Below are 25,202 nucleotides of genomic sequence, written 5' to 3' on the forward strand. Positions count from 1 at the left end.
TTTCTTTATTGGCATGATAATATAACATTTTGCTCAAATGGCTTATCTCACCGCACAGTCTATAGCGCGTTCACAACTGCCATGCACGCGTTCCACTCGCGGCGTCCTCCTCTGTGCCCGCGCGTCCTGTGCATGCGCGCTGGACCCGTCCATACAGCAGAGAGCAGCAGCGCATCCATCCTGCCGTGGAGCCGGGAGCGTGGAGCCGCGAGAAGCGCACAGAGAAAGAGAGAGAGAGAGAGAGAGAGAGAGAGAGAGAGAGAGAGAGAGAGCGACAGAAGATGGACGGAGTGGGATCGTTCGGAGCTGGCCGGGCCGGGTCCACTATCGACCCGATTGCCTTCGCCAAACAGCCGCAGACCATCCTCAGAGTGCTGTCCTGGGTGAGAGCGGGTTTTCCCGGCACTGCTGTTATAGTGTGTGTGTTTGTGTGTGTGTGGATGTGTATGTGTATGTGGGGGCTGACTGTTGTTGCTGCGCGAGACCCGTGACGTGTTCTCACTGCAAATATAGACCCCAGAAATCCAGCGATAATTGATAAGCAGGGTGTGTAAATGGAAACCGCGGAATGAATGTTTATATCGGAGTATATCTTCAAAGGATGTACAGGGTGTAACCAAGGCCTGGTGGCTGCCTGACACCCTGACCATGAAAACTGATTTTACTACAGATTTTTTTTTCTCTTGGGTAGAAACCGACCTATCCTCACCTATCCTCATTTAAAAAAAATAAAAAATAAAAATCTTCTGGCAGTGCTTTAGAAATACAGATGTGCAGCAGACCTGACCGGATTGTGTAGAAAATGAGAAAGATCCATAGAGGCTGTATCCTTTTGATTCCTCAGCCTCCTGCTTCCTGTTATTCATGACAACTGTTATTGTTATTTTTTATCTCAAATACAACCGTATTATTTACTATAGGCCTACACCGCCTTCTTCGTTTAATATCGCCAATCATATTTTCAGCTAATGATATTGCTGATTTACCCTAAACGGTCGTCGTCCGTCATCCCACCTGTGATTGGTCCGTTATCATCATTACGCACGCAGGGCCACGGAGAAGGTTCTCCTTCAGTGCGGGGAGCTCAGACACACACCGAGAGCGTGAGATGTGTGCAAAAAAAAAAAACTCATCCTTAAAGCAACACTGGTGCCTATATATGGATGTAATTATTGTACACATATTAAATATACAGTATATGATTTGGATTTTTCTAGTAGGAGGAGGATAGAGGGCCTACTACATGATTTACTACTGCCCTCTGGACACGCCGTGAGCCTATTACGAAGGACAAATCCACGCTTAGCACGTACATCAATAATTGTTTAACTAATTTGGCCAATGCTTTAAAGTGTAATGAATTAATTGTGTTGCTTGTTGGTGTATTTTTCCCTCATGCCACATCACATATATTCATGTGTAGCCATAATCAGTGGTGGAAGATGAAGTATAAGTCGCCTACCAATACATAATCCTACTCAAGTAAAAATATACAAAAGTATTATCAGCAAAATGAACTTACAGTATCAAAAGTATATGTACTTTTTAAGCAGAAAAATGGCCCCTGTTACCTGAAGTATATGACATTATAAGATTGTTAATACTGATGCAAGTGTTGTAGCTGAACAAGATGGATATATATATTTTAACTATTTTATATAGGCCTACATTTAGGCAGTTTAATCCAGAGGTTCCCCACCTCGGGTTCAGAAGTATTAAAAATAATCCTACTCAAGTAAAATACAATTATCTTAAAATTGTACCTAAGTACATTACTATTTTAAGTTAACTTAGTGACTTTTAATCACTGGTTACAAAGATGCTGCTGCTCTCTCCAGCTTTAAATACTGTAAATCCTACAGCTGTCTGCGAAAAGTCGACTAACTAAGTAACAAGGAACTCAAAGTGTAAAGCGGATGAGACAAGATAAAGGGAGTAGGCTAAAAAAGTAAATTACATGAGAGATTAATGAGATATCATAATGCCAATAATATTCAATTTGCCTAGAATTTCCCTTTAACTGGGTTAAAAAATGTAATGCGCGCACACACTTTTTTTAAAATCATGCAAAGAAATGAAAGTTTCTCTTTCCATTTGGGGGTGCAGTGCTGTGATACATGAGCAGCTTTATCATGCTGATTCACTAAAAGCACCCGAGTGTGTCTGCTCAGATTATATCCACAACATGTGATCAGTTTACAATGTACATTGTGTGTCCCTCCACCAGCACATGACCCACACCCCCAAGTGTGAGTGCATTTCTGCATGTGTGTGTCACATGGCCCTATTCTGCCACCCAGTGTTAGTCAGCTGATCGGTGTCGGTGTAACAGAGCTTGGAAGAAATACCGATCTACAGATAAGACCTGTTGTTCAGAAAAATTGGATGAACGAACAGGGGCGAAACAAGTTTTATAGCACGAGCTATAGCAACCTTTATCACACTTCCTGCTTTGGTATACACACACACCGCCTCAGGACGATGTGATTCTTGAGGGGAAGTGAAGCGTCCACCTCTTCGGTCAGTCAGAGAGAAAGGGGGGAAATTAGGTTAATGCCTTTTGGTCTGAGCAGCACGCTCAAAGAGACACCGTGGAGGAGTGCTGCCACAGTCCTGTTTCTAGTGAGCATGTGACAAGGGAGACAGCGTGAGAGAGAGATATGTTGATTGTTTAGGCCAGAGGTGCCCAAATTCTTTCCTATGAAGGGCCAAAACGTATCTGGATGGAAGGCCACGGGCCAAAAATAAATGTCGATGTTGAAGAATACTGTAATTATTTCCATTCTCCATAGATAAAACGTACGTATGTAATTTAAATGGCAAGTTTACCAGCACTGTGCATTACATTGCCGTTAAAGTCAGATTATGTACTTTTTAACTGCACAAAATGTACGTTTCATAGTCATTGCTTTTAAAATAAGAGGAGAAAAAGCATGAGCATGTCAAATCCATGGCGGGCCAAAACAAAGAGAGCACGGGCCAAACTTGGCTGGCGGGCCTTGGTTTAGGCAATAATCTGTACGTTACCCCACCTCCTCTTTCCTCCTCTACTCTCTCCTCTTCCTCTTGCGTCCCTGTCCACAGATATTTTCCCTGGTGGTCTTCGCCTCCATCGTGAACGAGGGTTATGTCAACATGGGCAGCGAGCGTCTCCACTGCGTCTTCAATAAGAACGCAGACGCGTGCAACTACGGCGTGTTCGTGGGCCTGGTGGGCTTGATGGCGTGCTCCTTCTTCTTCCTGCTCGACTACAAGTTCTCCTCCATCAGCTCCGTCAAAGACAGGAAGAAGGCTATAATGCTTGAGATCGGCTTCTCGGGTGAGGAGGCGATTGTGTTAGAGTGTCGTATTTACACACACACACACACACACACACACACACACACACACACACACACACACACACACACACACACACACACACACACACACACACACAAGCAAACAAATAGAGTTGACATAAATATGTTTTCCCATAACTTCCAGAGAGTCGGGAAGTGCAAGACATTTGCACTTTGGGCATTTCATAGTTAGCCTGCGATTTAAGGACTGATAAAGGCTGGGTTTCCCCAAAACACCAAAAAAGAAGAAGAAAAAAAAGTAGCCAGACTGGGCTTGCTTCTTTGTTTCAGATGAATGCTCTTTTGCACCGCAAGACATCAAGAGAAATGAAACCTGTTAACTTACATGAAAGGTATTAGAGAAATGAGAGTGTTTTTCACTTCTAAAGGGAACAAAGAACTGCTTCAGCGGGCCACGGATTTTAAAAAGCACCACCTGCAGGTTATTGGGTTTCCTGTTTAAAGTTAACTTGGAAATTACCGTTTTTTTTTCTCTTCTAACAAAGTGTTATCGTTCCACTGGTTTCTGACAGGCTTCTGGGCCTTCCTGTACTTTGTAAGTTTCTGCTTCCTGGCCAATCAGTGGTCTCGAACCACGGCTGATGAGCTGCCACTCAACCAGGGGGCAGATGCAGCCCGGGCTGCAATCGCCTTCTCTTTCTTCTCCATAATCACCTGGGTAAGAACACGCCACTACAGAGACATACAGAGCAGCACACATACACACACATACACACACATGCAGCAATGGAAACAAATGCAACACGAGGATTTATAGTGACACAAAACCATTTAAAAATAACTAACTACCTACCTACCTATTTCTGTATAGTGTTTTTTCCCTTCTTTTTTTACATATTAAGGTCTGGAAAGGCTCATTAGGCATTTGGTTGGGTTAGGGGTACTCCTCATAACTGCAGATCAGCCTTTAACCAACCAATAGATAACTAACACTGAAACATTAAAGGCACAGTTCACCCTAGACTAGTGCTATTTATCAATCTAGATTGTTATGGTGCGAGTCACCCAGTGCTTTTTCTGGGTTTGGTGTTTTAAGCCCCCAATGGCAGTAGGGTTAGGCAATGGTTAAGGTTTAAGGTTAGGGTTATGTGCCTTGAAGTCAACAGTCGCAGCACTGCCTTGAAGGAACTAGGATTAGGCAATGGTTAGGGTTAGGGTAAGAGTTAAAGGTGCCGTAGGTAGGATTGGGAAGATCCAGGACTTAGCCAAAGAATTTGAACATCGACAACTTCTCAGTCCCTCCCCCCCCTGTCTGCTAAAGCCCAAACGTTCTCCTAAGCCCCTCCCCCCACAAGGGAGAATGAATGCGTGTGCATGAGCAGTGATTGACACGCAGTTAGACACCCCCCCTGGCCCTGATTGGTGCATCTGAACAGGGAGCTGTGGATTTTTGCAAATCGCACTACAGGCTGTAGGTGGTGCCAGAGGAGCCAGATTTCTTTTTAAATTACCAGCTTCATGTAGTTCTACTGGAACATAGGGTCAGTTTCAGCAAATATGACAGAAAGTTAGTTTTATAAGTCTTACTTACTGCACCTTTAAGGTTAGGGTTAGGTGCCTTGAAGTCAACGGTCGCAGCGCCTGAAGTCGACGTTGGGGGCTTAAAACACCATCAAGCTGTTTTTTTGTGTGCTCAAAGCAGCAAAAAATACTTAAAAAAAACTCAACAGTAATGTCTTCTTCCAGAAATCATAACCGGGTTAATCAAGATAATCCACAGACCCAGCTGGGTGTAAGCACTTTCATGTAGGAACTATTTTCTTTCAACCAAACCACACCCGCCCACCGTATGACCGCATTGAAGGAAGTGCGCATCTACTCATGGACGAGGGAGCTCAGGTGAGTTAGCTAACGCTGCAGCTCGGCCGAGGAGGTCACCGTCAACGTTTACATCTCACGCTGTCACAAAGCACAAGACTCTCATCCATGAGCAGGCTGCCTTCTGCGAGGCGACACGGTTGGCGGGTGTAGTTCTGTAGAAAGAAAAGGTTCCTACATGAAGCTGCTCACAAAGAGGCCTGTGGATTATCTTGGGTAACCAGGTCATGATTTCTGAAAAGAGACATTGCTGTTTACTTTATTCAAATGTATTTTATTTTAATTTTTTTGCCACTTTGAACACCACAAGCCGAGTGCCGTATAATTCCATTATATTGGAGAGATGGCCAACATCTCTACGGCCGATATCTCCAACACTTTTTTTTAATTTTTATGTGAACTGTACCCCTAACATGAACCTTTCCAGAACCTTACAAAATATATGTTTTACCCATTGATCTTAGGTTTGTCCTTCAGAATTGCAGAATACACACACAGCTGTTGAATAAATGTACAATCTCACCTAAATCATGGGCAGATTATGAGACAATGGGCTCCTAGGCACAGATGCAGGAAAGGCCCTCTCCTACCCTAATAAATAAAAACCCACCTTCATTATATTTACATATTTTTCTGCCACATCTGGCAGGTCAACCATGACTTAAAACTGCACCTGACCGTCACGCTGGAGACTGTGTTCCTCCTTTCTAAAGCTCCTCTCCTCAGATACTGTATTACACTAAATACTGCACATTAAATTAATATTATATTCTAAAATATGTCAATATCTTTAAATTGAACCGCGGTACGTTAACATGATCAGGACATGCACACTTTTGACTGAGCAATATGACTTTCCAAAGAGAAAAAATTGAAAGTTAACACTTCAAACTAAGGCTCTGGATTAGAGGCACCCTGACCAGTTGGGTCACAGTGGGCCTGTGACTGGGAGGCCCTTTTGATTATCCATCCATGGCCTAAACTATGAAAAGTAATCCGTTTCTGACTAAAATTTAAGGTGACAAACTGGCCATGCATCTGCTTAATCGTGCTTAATATGTTCATGCTGTACCTACTTTTAGTAGTTAACAAGGTTTGTGCCATTTAGCGGCTTCTTCATCATTGTCTAAACATTTACACTTAGTTTTTTTTAAAGGAACACGCCAACTTATTGGGAATTTAGCTTATTCACCGTAACCCCCAGAGTTACACAAGTCGATACATACCCTTCTCATCTCTGTGCGTGCTGTAAAGCTGTCTGACGGCTCCAGCGGCATCAGCCCATCACAGAACAGGCAGGTGAATGGTTCCAGTAATCCTACTGCTCTGAATAAGTGACAAAATAACGCCAACATGTTCTTATTTACATGTTGTGATTTGTAGAGTCACAGCGTAGGACAAAGAACAACGTGAAATAATTAACCGGAACTATATTCTCAGGCGGAAGAATATAGTACTTGGGCGGAGTGATATGCTCGCAGCAAGCCTGTCTGAGAATATAGTTCCCGGTTTGTTTACGGATAGAAGATGGCTGTGTCTCATGTTATGTTGTTTTTTGTACACGATGTGACTCTACAAATCACAACATGTAAACAGGAACATGTTGGCGTTATTTTGTCACTTCTGTCACAATTCGGAGCAGTAGGCTAGTTGGAACCAGTTACCTGCAGGATCTGTGCTGGGCTAAGCTAATGCTGGAGCCGTCAGACAGCGTTACAGCATGCACGGAGATGAGAAGGGTATGTATCGACTTGTCTTACTCTGGGGGTTACGGTGAATAAGCTAAATTCCCAATAAGTCGGCGTGTTCCTTTAAAGGAATAGTTCTACATTTTAGGAAATACCCTTATTCTCTTTCTGAGAGAGAGTTAGATCAGAAGATTGATACCACTTTCATATCTGTCCCTTTAAATATAAAGCTATAGCCGGCAGCAGGTTAGCTTAGCATAGCACAAAGACTGAAACAGGAGTTAACAGCTAGCCTGGCTCTGTCCATATGTAACAAAATCTGCCTTTCAGCACCTCTGAAGCTAACAAATGAACGCTTTATATCTTGCTAGTTAAACCGAAAAGTGGAAAAACAACAATTGGCCATTTTACGGAGTTATGTGCCGGACTATACCTTGGCTGGGACCAGTAACTTCCTGGACTCTCCACTGGTTGCTCATGATTTGTTATCTATAGACAGAGCCAGGCTACCAGTTTCTACTTGTGTTGAGTCTTTATGCTAAGCTAAGCTAACCACCTTGTATTTAAGAGACAGATATGGGAGTGGTATCAATATTCTCATCTAACTTTCTTACAGAATGCGAATGAGCTCATTTCCCAAAATGTCAAACTTTTCCTTTAAGGCATGTCAAGGTAACTTTACTTCTTTAGAGGTACTTAAAGGTGCCCTGCCATACAAAACCGTTTTTACTTGCTTTTTTTGAAATATGTTAGGTCCATATGTGTTTGTGTTATGTTGTGAATGTGAAAATGAACTGCTACCTCCTCTGTCAGCTCTAGCCACTGAACAGAAATAAGCAGAGAAATCAGACCAATTACAAAAGCTGGTCAGTCTGACATCATATTGCCTGAGCTCATTACTATTCATGAGCTCGCCCAGTTGGGCTGGGTAAAGGATGCTGACAGCCAGGCTCTCATTGGCTAGCTGTTAGCCAATCAGATTCAAACAGCTTAGCTTGTTGAATATTAATGAGAACTGGCAGAAATCGAGCTGAGTCTTCCTGTAGGCTTTCTATACAACGCTAGAATGGCTTGAAACAAGGTAACCAAGGCATTTTTTCCACAAAAGTTTTTACAGAGTCCATGGTAGAATTTCAGACATTACCACAAAGTAATGAAAAACGTGTGGCAGGGCACCTTTAATTACATTGCTGTATATAAAACAAACTACAGTACTTTAAAATCCTGCTTTTAAACATGGCCGACAACTATCTGGCTGTGAAAACTGAACTAGTGCAGAAGATACATAGTTGGTCTTTCTAAACTTTGCCATCTATTGCCCCCCCTCTCTTCCCCCCTTCTGCCCCTGTAGGCTGGTTTAACAGTGCGTGCGGTCCAGAAGTATCTGCTCGGCACAGACATGACTCTGTTCACCACGGAGCACATGGATGGCGGCGCGCCCACCCAGCCGTACCCCTCCAACTCACCGGTTGGCGGCACCACTGAGACCACAGAGACCTACCAGAGCCCACCATTCACCGAGAACAACGCAGCACCCACATACCAGGTTCCCATTTACTAGATAAGATAGACCTGATGGTGGACGAATAAGGTCCCAGAGATGGGTAAGAGGAAAGTGATAGAAAATTGCTTTCTGTGATGTTACACCTGCAGTTGTTTATGTGTTGATCTGGGCGGAGTTTTCAACAATTGTTTCAAGAAAAAAACAAAAAAGAACTGCCTCTTCTTTTTGTTCCCTCCTCTTGTTCCCTTTACCTTCCTTAACATTCCAGCTTTATCTTTATCTTTTCTCGACCTGTATGTTAAATTCAATTCCCTGCTTTCGCAAATCCAGTGTTCCTCGGATCAGAACAGATGAAAGAAAAAGGAAACAAAAGGAGGAAATGTAAAAAGAGGAGGCCACTTTGCAGTATTTAAACACTATGTTGACAACCAAACAGATGAAGGGATCAACAAGCGAGCGACTCCACCACAAAGCAGTATCGGCAAACAAATAGTGCAGAGGGCACTCGCATACAGCACCTTCATCTTGTTCTTTCTATTCATCGAAGTGTCAAAATCCCCTTTCATGCCAGGGAATTTTTTTTTTTTAGCTACAGTACGGTCTAGTCGTTCCTCCCACTTTCCCTGCTGCAGTTAAAAGTGACCATGTGTGTTGAATCTGCATGTTTCTTAACTTAGAGATCAACTAAGTGCCATACTGTACTGTGTGTCTCAGACAGTGACTTAATTTAGTAGATTTCCACATGCTGTAAAAAAAACAACGTTTTTGTGACTAAGTGCAATATCTCACACGTAGGTCTCTAGGTAGGTAGATACCGTCCTGTAGGTAGGTTAGTTAGCGTCAGATAAGACCAGTTGAGGCACTGTCTCAAATAACATACTAGTCTTTGAATTGTACTTACAAATCTCAGGCAAATGTCCACATTATAATCGTTGATCTGACGTTGATTCCGCTTCCCTGCAAAGTTTGCAAGATACGGAAATGATATCTGAATCTGACAGATCCTGAGAGAACTTTTCATCCACAAAAAACTTGTTGACAATTTGAATAGATTTAGTATCGGTCAACAAGCTGTTACGTCATCTTTTCAAGCATTTATGGTCTTCCTCGGTGTAGTGCAATCATTACTTTAAACACATTTTTAGGAGGAAAACCGTGTCAAATATGCCAAATATTCCTTGAGTATTTGTATACGAGGGTCATTTTTCCAGGTTTATCACTCTTAAGATTCACTGGGGAAACCCTTATCACTTTTCAGTCTGTTTTTTTTTTTATCTCTGTGCCAGGCATGGATGGATTATTGAGTGGGCCTTTTGCGGCACAGGCCCGAGGGGTCAGGGGGCCCCCTGGACCAGAGCCTCTTTCTGAAGTGATTTTTAAATATTTATTGTTGGAAAGTCGATCAAACGACTACAAGGACACACAAAACGACCACAAAGAAGAGGGCAAAAGAGCCGCAAAGAGACACAAACAGCTACAAAGAGACACACAATGGCCGCAAAGAGATGCAAAAAAGAAACTATAAAGCGACACAAAATGACTATAAAGAGACTTAAAACTACATAGAGACAAAAAAAAAAAAAACACCAAGAGATTCAAAATAACCACAAAGAGACACAAAACAACTACAAAGAGACTCAAAATGACCACCACCAAGAGGTCTGTGCCCTGGGCCCATTGTCCCATAATCCGTCCGCGGTACCAGGGAATGTATGTAGTGTGTGATTTGAGACAGTGTCCTATATTGGGTGTTGTGTGTATAAAATGGGGGCGAGTAGGGAGATTTTGGGCAAGTCAGGTCTGTTTATGTTTACGTTTAGGAAGCTGCCAAACTGCCCTGTGTTCTTATTGCTGTCTTCTGATTACCACATAACTTCTATGTTGTTAACGTCTATAGGATTTTATGTAATCACAAAGCGGGGCAACAGATGAGCTTTTATTTAGCCAGGGCGGTTATTCGGTGCAGTCTCAGGCAAAAGATCGAAGAAGTTTGTGGGATGTTAAGGATCGCTAGCTGGCTAATTAATTGATCCTGTAATCCTGTCATTAAGGTTGAGGGGCCAGCATTTGTTGCCATTGTGACAGGGATAGGGCTGGGCGGATATGTTGGTCACTAAGGGCCCTGATGTAGATAGTAACCATACCAACCATTTTGGTGTGTAGCAGTGTCTGTGTCGTGGTTCACGTACACTCGCCATCAGCGAAATCTGTAGTTGTGGTGCGCGAGCGAGTGTGTGAGGAGTGCGTCCCATGTGCAACAAAGTGTACATGTGCTCGTGCATTAGCGTGCGTGTGAGACGCGTGGGTCTGGGTGTGTAAATGTGTGAATGTGGGTAGTTCATTGAATTTTGTGGTGCAGAAAAGTTATTTTCTTGAACATGTGTTTGTCAAAGTTTTAGTGCAAAGGAGGAAATCATAAGTCTGTTACACCATTTAATCATTTCCCCAAAATAATAGTATTTCTGCTAAATATATTATTAGTGTCACTGTCACGATATATGAATTACAAAGTATGAAAGAAAAGAGTTTTTTGACGAACAGAGCCAAATATAAAACTGCATATTAGAGTGATATAATTGACCTGCTGAACGCCTTGCCTGCTATTCTAACTGATCCTGTGTAAACAGCGCCCTCTGCAGACAAGAGAAGGTACTGCAGCAGTGGCTCTCAGAGATTTAAAAGTAATCATGATAATAAATGCATGAAATTGTTGTATAGATCTCATTATATATTGGATACTATGTAATTCTTAAGTTGACGAGTTGGTTTGCATAGTGAGATTTACCAGCCATCAGTGCAGCAGACAGGATTCCTTCATGTGTGTTATATTATTATATTAATCCCAGTCAGAATTGCGACCATACGCCCAAATGACTCTTTGTTTATTCGGTGATGTTATCTCAACCTCATGATCTTGTGGGTCACGAGTTGTGTCAACATTACCCGCCAACTACTTCCTGAAGCAATTGGTTTTTGAAATGTTTATACGGCCATTGTTTTTGGTTGATTCTAATAAGATATGAATATCAGCTTGCAGAGACTCCAGACACGAAATCTTCAAATTGACCGGATGCCACTCCACGATAATGAAACTCTGACACAGCATTTAAGTTATAATTCTTAAAGCATGAACAATTATGCTAAATCCGAAAAAAAAACTGCCAGTATAGTTCTTTGAATCTTGGGTATTACTGGGCTGCTAGTGACCACAGCTGTGGTTAGGTGAGACTCGGGTACGGATGGTGGTATTGGGGTACTATTAGGTCGTTTGGGGTACTGTCAGGTCAGGATGTATTATTGTTCTCAGTGCTTCGGTCTCTTCTTCAGTCAGTGTGGTAGATACAAATAATAAAAGCATTCTCTGTTTTGTGCTCTGGCCCATGTACGCTACTGTGGTATTGGTTGGTTGTAAAATTCAGTACGTTATTGAAGTAAGTGGAACCTGTTTGTGTTGCCGTCTAGGGTATGGTTTGTCCTGTACTACTGAAAATATAAAAATATTATGATTATTTATTAACTAGAATGCACTGTTTGTTGGAAATACTTTGTTTGACCACTCTTAAAGGGGCCGTCAGCACTAAAATCAAAATTTTATGTGATCATGCCGTTTTTGTTAGACTGAGATTATAAAAGTAACGCGGGTGCCATCAGTTGTGTGGTTTCCAGTATAATACATTGCATGGATGTTACAATATCTCCCCCTTTAATATTGATATTAAAAAAAAGTCACACCCATCGACCAGCAAACAAGTAAACATTGATTTTGTAGCGTGCTATATCCCTTTAACATGTTTTTGTTTTCGTCGTTTCTTCCTGTTCTGATGGTGTTCAGTGTAAAAACGCTGTGTACAGAGATGTGTGTCACTGTCTATTACCTGAATGTCTCTGGACTGCAGTCTGACCGTCACTCGAATAAAAAAGAAAACATGTTTTGGACTGCCTGTTTCTGTGCCTGACTTTAATGTGTAAAGACTTGTGTTATCTTTGAAGCAGCTATAATCAATATTTTATAACAACTTATCAAGGGAAACTGGAAAACAATGTAACAGTGGGAAAAGGGCCGCTTGTAGCGATGAACCATTGACTGTATGGTGAGTTATAATCAGTTATTGCATGTTTAATGATTTAAAAAGTCACTTAAAACATTAATACATAACAGTCATTTGTGGACAGTCATAATCCAAGACATTAGCCAAAGACTTCCACATAGAGCTGGGCAATATATCGATATTATATCAATATCGTGATATGAGAGTAGATGTCGTCTTAGATTTTGGATATCGTAACATGACATAAGTGTTGTCTTTTCCTGGTTTTAAAGGCTGCATTACAGTAAAGTGATGTCATTTTCTGAACTTACCAGACTGTTGTAACTGTTCTATTATTTGCCTTTACCCACTTAGTTATTATATCCATATTACTGATGATTACTTATCAAAAATCTCATTTTGTAAATATTTAGTGAAAGCACCAATAGTCAACATTACAATATTGTTGCGGTATCGATATCGAGGTATGGGGTCAAAAATATTGTGATATTTCTCCATATCGTCCAGCCCTACTTCCATATTTAAGGTGTATTATTCTGGTATTCTGGGTACCAGTACAGTAGCCTGGTACATTTCATTTGTCCAGAGAGTCTGGCCACTCTCCATTGACAAGTGTTAACTTCCTTGAAGGCGGGTACTCTGTTGAAGTTTAAAATGATTGGATCTGCCCAGAGCCACTCTGGATCTGCCATAACCAATCGCTGACGTTTGGTCACGACGTCGGCTTAGCATCGCTAGCGTTCGCCTTAGCTAACTCCTTCACCACTAACTGAGCGAGCTGCAAAATCAAATTTTTCCCGAACCCCGTGGGGAGGAGGGCCACGACATCACGGCCACCAACACAACTCAGCAAAGATTGTTCTTGCTCGGGCTTTAACTTCTGGATATTTGGCGGTGTTGCCACAACGGACCGAATGGCTTCTTTCGCATCTTTCTCCGCCGCCATTACGGAGCTCACTGAAGGTTACCAAACCTTAACGTCATCGTTCTCAGCCACTCCCTCTGTTCGCTGATTGGACCGGTAATTTTTTGACCGGAGAAAACCCAAGAATATACCGCAAACCCAGACGGAGTACTGAAGGGAAATGAAAACTGAACGGAACTTCGTAGGAGCTAGCAAGCTAGCAGTACAGTACGTTTCAGGTAAAATGTGACAGACTGTGGTTGGTTTTGCTTTTTCCGATATGCATTTTATACATAATACATTAGGGGAAAAAAAAAAAAAATTATTATTATTATGATATATGTGTTGGTCAGTCTGCTTGACAATCCCATTTTGTAGCAATACAATTGAAGTGAGATGAACAGACAGAGAAATGTATCTTTTTAGATAAAACAGATGTTGACAATTTTCTTTTGGCAACATAATTTGAAATTGGGAAAAATTTGAAGTTGGAAAAAAGGTAATACATTGCAATATCTCGCAGAATATTGCAATATGTTTAAAATCGCAATAATATCGTATCATGACATAAGTATTGTGATGATATCGTATGGTGAGGCCTCTGGTGATTCCCACCCCTATAATACATGGCACAGTTGATTTACATAACTCGTAATTGATTACAAAAATGCACAATATATGTTCTGTGGCAAGTATGTCTTATTATGCAGAAATTACAAGACATCTAAAACTGTGTCACTCCATCTTCCCCCTGCCCCAAACACACACACACCCACACCTAACAAAGATACAGAAACTTACAGTGCTGACAGAAACCGCTTTATTGAAGCCAGACAGAAAATAGAGTAAGCTGCTGTATGATGTTCACAAACTCTATATACACACACACACTCATTCAGACAAACACACACACACACACAGACACAGACAGGACAGACACACACCAGGTGGGCAGCGGAGCAGGCGAAGGGTCCTGAGAGAGAAGATGAACATATTGTGTACTGGATGTAACCAGTCCCCCTCTAAACATGCCCAGTGTGTCACAGCTTAAATTAGACGGAGGCAGAGTGGAGAGTGAGTAGGGGAATAACAATGCTTTTTTTGTGTTGCAAGCATTATGATTACACTAGGAATTTCTTCATTATTACTCCTTATAACAAAATGTATACCTTAATAAAACCTTGAGACAAACAGAAAGAGTTACCGTCTCATTTTACTACTGATGCTTTAAAACTACATGGATTATTTGAACATGCACCCTGCGAAAATACGCAATTCACGCTTTCATTGTTCTAGTTTCCATTTCAAACCTTGTGCAACCAAGCCAGTCCATCAATCAGCTGATTAACCACATCTAACGGCAAGTGAGTGATGTGAACAGAAGAAAGGAAAATGGTATAAATTAAAACACGCTCAAACCGTCAACCTAAATTTGTTCTGATTTTGTAATTTTTTAAAAAAAAATTCCTTTATATGAAGCGACAAACAATTAAAAGCAATTAAACAGCTACACTTAAATAAATATGGTGCTAAATAGTTAAACCGAACATATGTGTTTATTTTGTTTTTAAACCAAGCAGCCCCGCTGGCGAAATCATACATACTTTATCAACTTTGATGCCAACAAAATACATTTTGTCATCTTCGGTCTAAGTGAAAACACAAAGCAAGGTAAAAAATGTAAATCAATACAATTTTTGTATTAGGAAGCAAAGCATTCAAGTAAGGCCTTAGCTTTTCTCTCCTCTTTCATTAAATAAATCAAGAGTTGTAGTTCGACGTGGCCGGTGCCAGTGCCAGCTGGAGACGTCCTCGAGGGATGCGAGTGGAAATAAGAGCTGAGATGGGGCAACACTGTTTAAACTGTGAAACCATTCACATAAACCTATCAACATGATCCCCTTAGAAAGTAGTAACACCATAAACCATCTTAAATTCCAATTTGTTATGAGCTATAAGCCCCAAACTCCACTGGGACATGGTCCCCAACAAACAGGCTGCTGTTTTCCCACACTGGCTGCTGCATGGGCAACTGAAAACCTGACCCGCGATGGCAAACGGAGCAGAGGAAATCGAGGGGCTAGCTGATGATACGGCTAATCGACTGCAAGGAAGGGAACTCCTCATTTTCCCCAGTGTGCAGCGTTCTGTGGGAGTTGAAGTCTTTTGGGGCCAGTACCTGTCTGCAAGTGGGGCACACCTGGCAGTCCAGCTCAGCTGCCGCGTTAGCCATTGCGGTCGGCATCTGCCAGGCGTTCTTCTTGTTCTTGTTCTTCTTTCCTCCTCCAGTGCCTGACTGCTTCTCCAGCGCCTTACAGTCTGCCTGGGCAGTCAGGAGCTCCTGCTGCTTGCCAGTGTCTGGCAAGAGCACCAGCAGCTCGTTGAAGATGCGGTTGAAGTCGTCTCCGAGCAGGTCCTTGCAGCTGCTGTGGTACTGGACTGCTGATATCACACTCTGGGAACAAAGGGAGCAGGTCAGGAGAAGGGTAAGGAAGCCATCAAGCTATCGACACGTAACCATTTACTTGGGGCTTCAAAACTGTAGGATTATATCCGTTCTTGTATCCACATTTACCAACTAATGACTATGTTTTCTGTATTAAAACATTACTATAATACAAAATTCTTCCGTTGTTATAATAATTTGTGTACACAATTCCAGGAGTAAAATTTGTGATTAATGATGGGAACGTCACAAAATACTTCCCAGGATCATAATTTTGATTATAATGTGGTAAGTACCTGTCTGAACTGTGCAGAGAAGTTTTTGAACTGGTTGAACTTTGACTCATCGTTGTGGAGGTACTTTCTAATAGACTGGATTAGCTCCAGGTTCCTCTGATGGAAGTCCTCTGGCACCAGGTAACCACTGCTTGACACCTTGGGGGGCCTTGGGCACAATGCAAATATGTACAAATATTTTTTTTTTAATCATGCATTCACCCACTTAGTACCTCACAAGGCCAACATGGAAATCAACAAAATATTAGTCAAAACAGACAATCCAAAAGGAGATCCTGTATAAAAAGGGAGATTATCTTACGGGTTGACTGCAGACGGAGCGGGCTCCACCACATTGCTGTTGAGGGGGATCCCAGTGAATCCTGGGGGAGGTTTAGTGGCTGAGATGCCCAGGCCAGGTGGAGGTGGGGGCAAAGCTGGGGATGGGGATGGGGCAGAAGCTGAGGCCTTCAGCGGGAAGGAGGACTTGAAGCCTGAGAGATTAACACAGTGTGTGAGCTACAACTGTACTTCTGCAACAGGATGACCACAACAACTGACCTTAAAGGAGAACTCCGGGCGTTTTTACAGTAATCTTGATAACTATAATTATGCAAGACCTGTCAAAAAAAGAAAGAAAAAAAAAAAAAAAAGAGCCGAATTGGTGCTAGCAACACGGAGCTGCTGCAGCTAATGCCCAGAGCTCCCACTTAGCTAAAAAGGCAGTTTTGGGGGTATAAGATAAAGAGTGCCTTTGTGCCTCTTAACAGACACAAAATGCAATTAAAATGTCTGTGCAACATGAACAGGGCTCTTACATGATGCGTTTTCAACTCAGACATAGTTTAAATTCACCTACCCTGTTAGCTGCTAGCTGCCGTCTGAGATGAGTGAAAGTGTTCAGCCAGGCTCTGTTAAGAGGCACAAAGGCACTCTTTATCTTATGCCCCCAAAACTGCCGTTTTAGCTAAGTGGGAGCTCTGGGCATTAGCTGCAGCAGCTCTGTGTTGCTAGGACCAATTTGGCTCCTTTTTCTTTTTTTCTATTGGCAGGTCTCGCATATTTATAGTTATCAAGATTACTTTAAGAATTGCCCAGAGTTCTCCTTTAATGTGTAAGGTAAGGCATTATGTATGATAGTAAGTACAAAAATATAAGGGGGGAAAAGAAATTGTTAAAAGACAAGATAGAATAGTGTGGATATTATGTAGCGCTGTACCTGGTGGTGGGTTCTTGGTCATGAGAGCAGGGAACTCTTCCTCCTGATCAAGAGGGGGATCTGGCTTGGGATGGAGGGTTATTGCAACTGCCTCCTCACTAATGGGTGGTGATTTCTCAGGGTGGCCATTAGCCAATCCACTCATCAGTGGTGCTGTCGCAGCACTGGAGGGGGGTTTGCTCCAACTTTTCTCAGGGACGTTCTCCTTTTGCGCTGCTGTTTCCACTGAGTTTGCAACTACAGTTTGTGTCGTCCCTGACATCGAAGACACCGATGTAGAGGGATCAGACGTGTTCTTCTGCGTTTTTTTCTTCTTGCTGGCTTTGGAGGTAGGGGGAGTGTTGGGGGTTGGATTTGGAGGGTTGGTGGTCACAGCGGAGGGTTTGCTCTTGCCTCCTTTAACAGTGAGCAAAGAGGAGATATCCATCATGGTGGGCACTGAACGGAACTCTTGCTGAGTCACTCCTCCGTTGTTATCATCATCGGATGAAGGAGGAGACCGGGTAGATGTTGGTTTTCCGTTCTCGCCTACCTTCTTTTTCCTCCGTGAAGATGAAGAGTTTGAGGAGAGGAGCTGAGGGCCAGAAGATGCAGTTGAAAGAGGAGGAGGAGGTCTAGAGGACAGTGGGGGTTGAGAGCTGGGTTTAGTTACAGCAGTATGGTTGGACCAAGCAGACTTGGTGCCAGCTGCGTGTTTGAGGGGCCGGATTTTGGACACGAGCGCCGGAAAATCCTCCTCCTGGAAAGAGGAATTCTTCTTAGGCTGGGCAGAGTAAGCTGGGGTCATAGGGGATGCAACAGATACAGCTGAGAGGCTAGGGAAGTCGTCTTCCTTCAGAGCTGCATGGGCTGCTGTTTGCGTCGCATGACATGGCTTTACACTGGAAAGAAACAGACAGCAACAACAGAAATTGAACATTTCAGCACACCATGGTGTATGTTGAGGATTGCAGTTTGTAATGTGCGTAAAAAGTTACATGGCTGGAGCAGCTCTGCCTCCTAAAGCTGGGAAGTCATCTTCTTCATCACCTAGATTAGCGGTCTTCATTGTTCTTACTGTTAAAGAGAAAGAAATATGTCAGCACAGTGAGGGTTTGGCTGGTGAGCTCTCTGCTGCCCTTACAGCTAAATTACTGGCATCCCATGATGCAACAAGACTATTTAGGGGACAGCTGTGCAACTAAACCAAATGGTAAACAGCACACCCAGAACAACAAGTATACTTTTAATATTTTCATTTTTCCACCTGGAGGTTTGCTTATTGGTTTGATGTGTCCGGTTCTGTGTCTGGGCTCTTCTGGTTCAGTTCTCTCCGTCCTCTCCTCTCTGCAGTGTTTGGGAGCCATCCTCTCCTGCATGGCTCCTCTCTCCTGCATTGCTCCTCTCTCCTGCATGGCTCCTCTCTCCTGCATGGCTCCTCTCTCCTGCATGGCTCCTCTCTCCTGCATGGCTCCTCTCTCCTGCATGGCTCCTCTCTCCTGCATGGCTCCTCTCTCCTCCTGTCTATACTTTGCCATGGATGCCCTCATAGCCGCTGCCACCTCCCTGTCCTCTTCATCTCTGCACGGACAAACACATTCAAATTCAAAACTCAAAAACAAAAAGGAAACCAATAGGTGACAAAATGACCAGAACTGATTCGAATTTGACTGTAACAGCTACTAGGCTTGGGCGATCACTTCTATGTTCATATCGTCCAATCATAGTTATTTGAATTGGCACATGGCAATTGAAAATACAGTACAAGGCTGTGGCACTCAGTTGTGACAACGTCATGCAGCCATTCATCAAATATTTTCCATGTTCATGCTTCAACAATGGCACTGGATGCTCGGCAGTCCAGTTGTCAGGCTCATGACAGCATTTACATATTTGTCTATTATGCAAATGTTCTGTTTGCTGTTGGTGCACAGATACAAAGGAGTCTACCCCACAACAATGTGAAGTGGCAGGTCTGATGCTTACTTGCGATACACAGTCATAAATATCCATCCAATCACACAGCAATGATAATCTAGACTTACCGGGAGTATCTCCAGCTTTTCTGTCCCCCATGAGGCCTTCCTCTTCCTCCTCGAGTCTGACGCATCTCCTCATAGTCCTCACCTGTCACCGTACCTAAGGGGACACACAAAGTTTATTCACAGTCACTGCCTTCAAACTACAGTTATATCAAGTCTCTCTCACACACAAACACAGAGCAATAACATGCTCACAACCTTCATTTCTCCTCTGTTGTCTCGGGGCGTAGTTAAACTGCAGGTCGATGTGGCGGTTCTGACGAGCCTCTGCTCGGTTCTTGCTGTGTGCTGCAGCCTTGTGGGCCTTGTAGTCAATCTCAGAGCGGAATGCATGGGTGAACTGTTCTGTGGCACAGCGGCCCTCCTCACACAGATAGTGACTCTCTCTGAAGTGCTCACTCAGGTACGGGTAATCACTGTTGATAGCAGGGTTAAAAAATAAAATTTAAACAACTGCCTTGACCTATAGAGCGACCTCTATAGTGAACACATGGGGGTTATCTCTGTGTGTGTAAACCTAAGCTATACACACCTGTAGTATTCCTGGGAACCGTCTGCATCACAGAAATGGCAGAAGTAGTGGTCCCTGCGCAAGTGTTTAAGCAGCTCATCATTATCAAGGTAACGGTCATCGCAGAACTTGCAGAGCGGGTGTCCTCTGTGGCTGGTGTCGTCTGGGTCTCCATGTAATCTGTGACGTGCCAGTTCCTTACGGTTGTACCATTTACGCTCATGGGAGAAGATCTGGTGGGAGAGGTCAAGTTTAAAGAACAAATCTAGACATAACATGTCATCAAAATGTTCCAATAGTTTCTACTTTATTTACAAGACAGTGTTCCAGTGCATCAAGGACCTAGATACTTTTTTCTTTTAAATAAATGGGACAAAAGATATATCTTTCCATCTATAAATACATAGTGTAGATCACATTGTAAAGAGAATTATAGATAGCTACAAAACAACTGATGCTGGGAACAATTAGATTAATCCATATTCACTCATAATTCTGAAATATCAATATAAAAAATAACTTTTCCTTTCGTGGTGTTGTTAACCTAATGCCAAACACTTTCAGTTGTTTGGCAGAAAGGAATTATATTATTTGTCATACAAACAATAGGTCAACCCACTTAGTGCACGGATTCTGATCAATATGTTGATACTGTAAGGACTGCTTGAGCTAGGGCTGTATCTCTGTGGTATTATGACTCTGACCAAAGACTGGCAAGCCCCCCTGCATCAGCTGGTTGGAGATGAGTATACCTTGAGATGCTTTGTGCAGAGCTTGCAACAGAAGAGCTCATGCTGCTTCCTCATGTGCTGCTCAAGCTCCTCAAACTTGGAGAAGACCTTCGGCTCTGAACAGCGGAGGCATTCTGGCAACAGCAGATGCCTGATAAAAAAATTCAATCAGTGTCGAGTTAGAGCGCACACACACAATCAGAAACTACAGTCATGATTAAAACCAAACAACTTGAGCTCCTGGTAACAAAGAGAAATTACTTAGGGCAATAAAGTCAATATTTGAAAAAGTTATATTGCCATTGAAAATGTTCCACTGAAAAATTAAACAGGCATTAAAGAAATCGAGGCTACCAATACAGAATGAATGTAACACAGTTCATTTTTGACCATACATTTACAATCTTGTTTTAATTATTTTACACTGACAGTTTCTATTCAGTGACCATGGTTTTCAGTTTCAATTCTGTCACCAAAGAGGGAGTACTGCAGACAGGCAAATGTTACCAGCATTTGACTGGTGGTTGAGTCACCACTGATTGTAGTTGCTGGCACAGTCAACTTAAAACTTAAAATGAATAACAGTCTATGGATAAGACAATCATAAATAATAGAGAATAGAGCAGTACCTATACTGGGCAAATATCTTCTCATCACAGAAATAGATACTGTGCTTCTTCTCACAGGGGAACTGCTGGTAGGGCAGAGACGAGAAGGCCTCCAGTTTTTTCACGAACACCACCTGAGAAAAACATGACAGTCGGAAGATAAAAACTGCTGGACATCTCATGCCACACACGCACTTTGTGGGAAAGTGGAGGGATAGTAAGGCTTTAGTGCACTGTTTAGAAAAAAATAAAATAAAAAATTGTGTATTCTGAGGTAGGGCTGGGTATCCCCAATAAATTCCTGATCTGATTCAGTTACTATACAAATTTTGCTTGGTTAAAAAAAAAAAAAAAGATTCTCAGAGAACTTATGCTGTAAATTTTACAAGCAAGGAGCAACATATTTAAAAGAACGAATTTAATTGGAGGATCGATGATTTAACCCCAGCCCTATTCCGAGGCAGGTTTTACAATATTACTTGTAAGAGTTTGGTAAGACTGAAAATGCTGCTCCTATTATAAAGATCCTATGTAGGCAAGGCAAGGCAATTTTATTTGTATAGCACAATTCAGCAGCAATGAGATTCAAAGTGCTTTACACAAGACATAAAGATACAGTTAAAAATATCATACAAATTGGTAACAGATGAAGAGTTATAAAAAATGAATGAATAAAAAATAAAATTTAAATACAAAAATGAATTAAGAAAAGGCAGTGTTAAAAAGAAAGGTGTTCAGCCTTGATTTAAAAGAGCTGAGATTAGGTGCCGACCTACAGTTTAGCGGTAGTTTGTTCCAGATGTACAGACCATAGAAGCTGAACGCAGCTTCCCCCTTTTTTGTTCCGACTCTGGGTATGGCAAGCAGACCCGTCCCTGATGATCAACGGCTCATAGTGTAGTAGCAGATTCGAAAGGTATATTAGTATGTAGTGCATCCTATGGAATTATGGGAATGCAGTCACCTTATGAATCCCAGCCAGTACAGCAGGTTGTGTGTGTGTGTGTGTGTGTGTGTGTGTGTGTGTGTGTGTGTGTGTGTGTGTGTGTGTGTGTGTGTGTGTGTGTGTGTGTGTCTCTCTCTCTCTCAAGGCATCAAAACTATGAATGAACACGTGGAATTATGTACTTAACAAAAAAGTGTGAAATAACTGAAAACGTCTTATATTCTAGTTTCTTCAAAGTAGCCACCCTTTGCTCCAATTACTGCTTTGTACACTCTTGGCATTCTCTTGATGAGCTTCAAGAGGTCGTCACCTGAAATGGTTTACCAACAGTCTTGAAGGAGTTCCCAGTGATGCTTAGCACTTGTTGGCCCTTTTGCCTTCACTCTGCGGTCCAGCTCACCCCAAACCATCTCGATTGGGTTCAGGTCCGGTGACTGCGGAGGCCAGGTCATCTGGCGCAGCACTCCATCACTCTCCTTCTTGGTCAAATAGCCCTTACACAGCCTGGAGGTGTGTTTGGGGTCATTGTTCTGTTGAAAAATAACTGATGGTCCAACTAAACGCAAACTGGATGGGATGGCATGTCGCTGCAGGATGCTGTGGTAGCCATGCTGGTTCAGTATGCCAGCAATTTTGAATAAATCCCCAACAGTGTCACCAGCAAAACACCCCCACACCATCACACCTCCTCCTCCATGCTTCACGGTGGGAACCAGGCATGTAGAATCCATCCGTTCACCTTTTCTATGTCGCACAAAGACACGGTGGTTGGAACCTAAGATCTCAAATTTGGACTCATCAGACCAAAGCACAGATTTCCACTGGTCTAATGTCCATTCCTTGTGTTTCTTGGTCCAAACAAATCTCTTCTGCTTGTTGCCTCTCCTTAGCAGTGGTTTCCTAGCAGCTACTTGACCATGAAGGCCTAATTCGTGCAGTCTCCTCTTAACAGTTGTTCTAGAGATGTGTCTGCTGCTAGAACTCTGTGTGGCATTCATCTGGTCTCTAATCTGAGCTGCTGTTAACTTGCGATTTCTGAGGCTGGTGATTCAGATGAACTTATCCTCAGCAGCAGAGGTGACTCTTGGTCTTCCTTTCCTGGGGCGGTCCTCATGTGAGCTTTGTTGTAGCGCTTGATGGTTTTTGCAACTGCACTTGGGGACACATTCAAAGTTTTTGCAATTTTCCGGACTGACTGACCTTCAAGTGTTAAAGTAATGATGGCCGCTCGTTTCTCTTTACTTAGCTGATTGGTTCTTGCCATAATATGAATTCTAACAGTTGTCCAATAGGGCTGTCGGCTGTGTATCAACCTGACTTCTGCACAACACAACTGATGGTCCAAACCCCATTAATAAAAGGGAAAAAATTCCACTAATTAACCCTGACAAAGCACACCTGTGAAGTGAAAACCATTTCAGGTGACTACCTCATGAAGCTCATTGAGAGAACACCAAGGGTTTGCAGCACTATCAAAAAAGCAAAGGGTGGCTACTTTGAGGAAAATATAAAGACATGTTTTCAGTTATTTCACACTTTTTTGTTAAGTATATAATTCCACATGTGTTCATTCATAGTTTTAATGCCTTCAGTGAGAATCTACAATGTAAATAGTCATGAAAATAAAGAAAACGCATTGAATGAAAAGGTGTGTCCAAACTTTTGGCCTGTACTGTATGTATGTATGTATGTATGTATGTATGTCTGTATGTCTATCTATCTCTCTGCCAAATTAAGCAAAACAAATAGTTGTTATCAATGAACATTTTACACTATCTATATTTGAACGTTGTTGACAGCTAACGATATTTTGAAGGGAGTGGTAGGTAGTGAGGCCCTTTCAGAGTTGACAGGTTGCCTGACATTTATTTAGCCAGCTACCTGTTTTCTGAGAGGAACGATTTCCACAAGGAACGTGTGACCAGCAGACAGACACTAACAAACCAGCAACTAAAAGCACCGCCAGCTAAACTATTTACCGTACACAAGCTGGTTTGTTTGAGAGGTTAACATGTTCTACTAACTAATTGCATTGACAGTTCACTGAATCACAAATCCATTGTCACATTAAGTGGGCTAAACAGGATACGCCCGGGTAGACTAGCACAGTGATTTACAAATCATTTTCACGCAAAGGACCCCTAAACTGACAGAAGTTAGACAATGGACCCCTATTTGATAAGCTGTGCTTTTAGATGTTTTATTACAGAAAGTGTAAGAAACCCAAGACCAAAAATAGTCGTACATTTCGTCAGTGTTACTTATGGATAGGATTAACGGTTTAGTGACAATAAATGATTTCCCTTTTTGCTGGGGACCCCCTGGACCTGACCCCACTTTCAGACCCCCTGGACTAGCTAGCTAGCTAGCACACTGTCAACGTTTAGCTAACTATCACCAATGACTATCACTCGCGAACCTACATTGGTCTTGCTAATGTTAGCCTACCTTAGCTAAGCTAATGACAGCGAGAAAAAAAAGCACATTAGTCTGAACAGATGGTAGACACCGCTGGTCGCTATTTATTATTTACCAGCAATGCTTTTCGTTTATTATAAATCCACCTAAGATGTTTTCATACAAATTCTAATTATTGTTGGTACAATAAAACTACCAGAACGATGTGGCCTAGTTAGCACCACCAGGCGCCATCCCTGAGGCACAGTAGAGGAGAAATGCGCACCTTGTCGAGCTCCTCCCGGCAGACGGCGCAGTACTTCTGGTCGCACAGCACCCTCATTTTGGTGGAGCAGCGGTAACAAACTGGGTGGTCGCATTTTCCCAAGGCGAAGATATTGACTTCTTGGCAGCATAGGACGCAGTGCTTCTCTGTTTCTTTAGTGGTTGTTGAAGCCATGGTGGTGAAAAGGCACAGTTTAAATTTAGTACTATTTGTTATTGGGAGAGCTACAGCCGCTGGAGCGTTTATGTAATTGTGAAAGTCTGAGCTACCGCCGCGTCACGTTAGATGTTGGACCTCCGATCTGTATAGTATGAGGATGGACGATCTACCTTCCGGTACGGTGCTGCTTAGAGCTATCGCACGTTTGGTCATTTCACAATCACTACTAGTCCACGTGTGTCCCCATATCTATGGTGTGTGTGCTAGGGCACCAGTCT

General features: G+C 42.5%; 2 protein-coding genes across 2 annotated transcripts; one reads left to right on the forward strand and one right to left on the reverse strand.

The window, feature by feature from the left end:
• The first annotated feature begins 134 nt into the window (after nucleotides 1-134).
• On the forward strand, nucleotides 135-9,956 carry syngr3a (synaptogyrin 3a). Its single transcript, XM_039825480.1, has 4 exons — nucleotides 135-383; nucleotides 3,085-3,319; nucleotides 3,875-4,020; nucleotides 8,220-9,956. The coding sequence occupies exons 1-4, from the start codon at nucleotides 282-284 to the stop codon at nucleotides 8,427-8,429; spliced, it is 693 nt and encodes a 230-aa protein (XP_039681414.1). The 5' UTR covers nucleotides 135-281; the 3' UTR covers nucleotides 8,430-9,956.
• Nucleotides 9,957-14,862: 4,906 nt separating this feature from the next.
• znf598 (zinc finger protein 598) lies at nucleotides 14,863-25,161 on the reverse strand. The gene is made up of 12 exons (XM_039825287.1): nucleotides 24,766-25,161; nucleotides 21,158-21,270; nucleotides 20,550-20,679; nucleotides 19,819-20,030; nucleotides 19,485-19,702; nucleotides 19,290-19,383; nucleotides 18,512-18,825; nucleotides 18,243-18,321; nucleotides 17,266-18,146; nucleotides 16,369-16,540; nucleotides 16,068-16,215; nucleotides 14,863-15,780 (listed from the first exon to the last, which is right to left on the reverse strand). The coding sequence occupies exons 1-12, from the start codon at nucleotides 24,937-24,939 to the stop codon at nucleotides 15,406-15,408; spliced, it is 2,910 nt and encodes a 969-aa protein (XP_039681221.1). The 5' UTR covers nucleotides 24,940-25,161; the 3' UTR covers nucleotides 14,863-15,405.
• Nucleotides 25,162-25,202: the final 41 nt, after the last annotated feature.

This window comes from Perca fluviatilis, chromosome 15 (genome assembly GCF_010015445.1).
Source record: "Perca fluviatilis chromosome 15, GENO_Pfluv_1.0, whole genome shotgun sequence".
In the NCBI taxonomy this organism is placed as follows: domain Eukaryota; kingdom Metazoa; phylum Chordata; class Actinopteri; order Perciformes; family Percidae; genus Perca; species Perca fluviatilis.

What these genes read in the sequence shown, in the direction of transcription:
- syngr3a (XM_039825480.1), top strand. Translation starts at nt 282, where the DNA reads ATGGACGGAGTGGGATCGTTCGGAGCTGGCCGGGCCGGGTCCACTATC. An exon ending in TCCTCAGAGTGCTGTCCTGG is followed by an intron (nt 384 to 3,084) that starts GTGAGAGCGGGT and finishes CCCTGTCCACAG; the next exon opens with ATATTTTCCCTGGTGGTCTT. An exon ending in GCTTGAGATCGGCTTCTCGG is followed by an intron (nt 3,320 to 3,874) that starts GTGAGGAGGCGA and finishes GGTTTCTGACAG; the next exon opens with GCTTCTGGGCCTTCCTGTAC.
- znf598 (XM_039825287.1), bottom strand. Translation starts at nt 24,939, where the DNA reads ATGGCTTCAACAACCACTAAAGAAACAGAGAAGCACTGCGTCCTATGC. An exon ending in ACAACAGAGGAGAAATGAAG is followed by an intron (nt 19,384 to 19,484) that starts GTTGTGAGCATG and finishes GTGTCCCCTTAG; the next exon opens with GTACGGTGACAGGTGAGGAC. An exon ending in AAAAGCTGGAGATACTCCCG is followed by an intron (nt 18,826 to 19,289) that starts GTAAGTCTAGAT and finishes TTGTCCGTGCAG; the next exon opens with AGATGAAGAGGACAGGGAGG.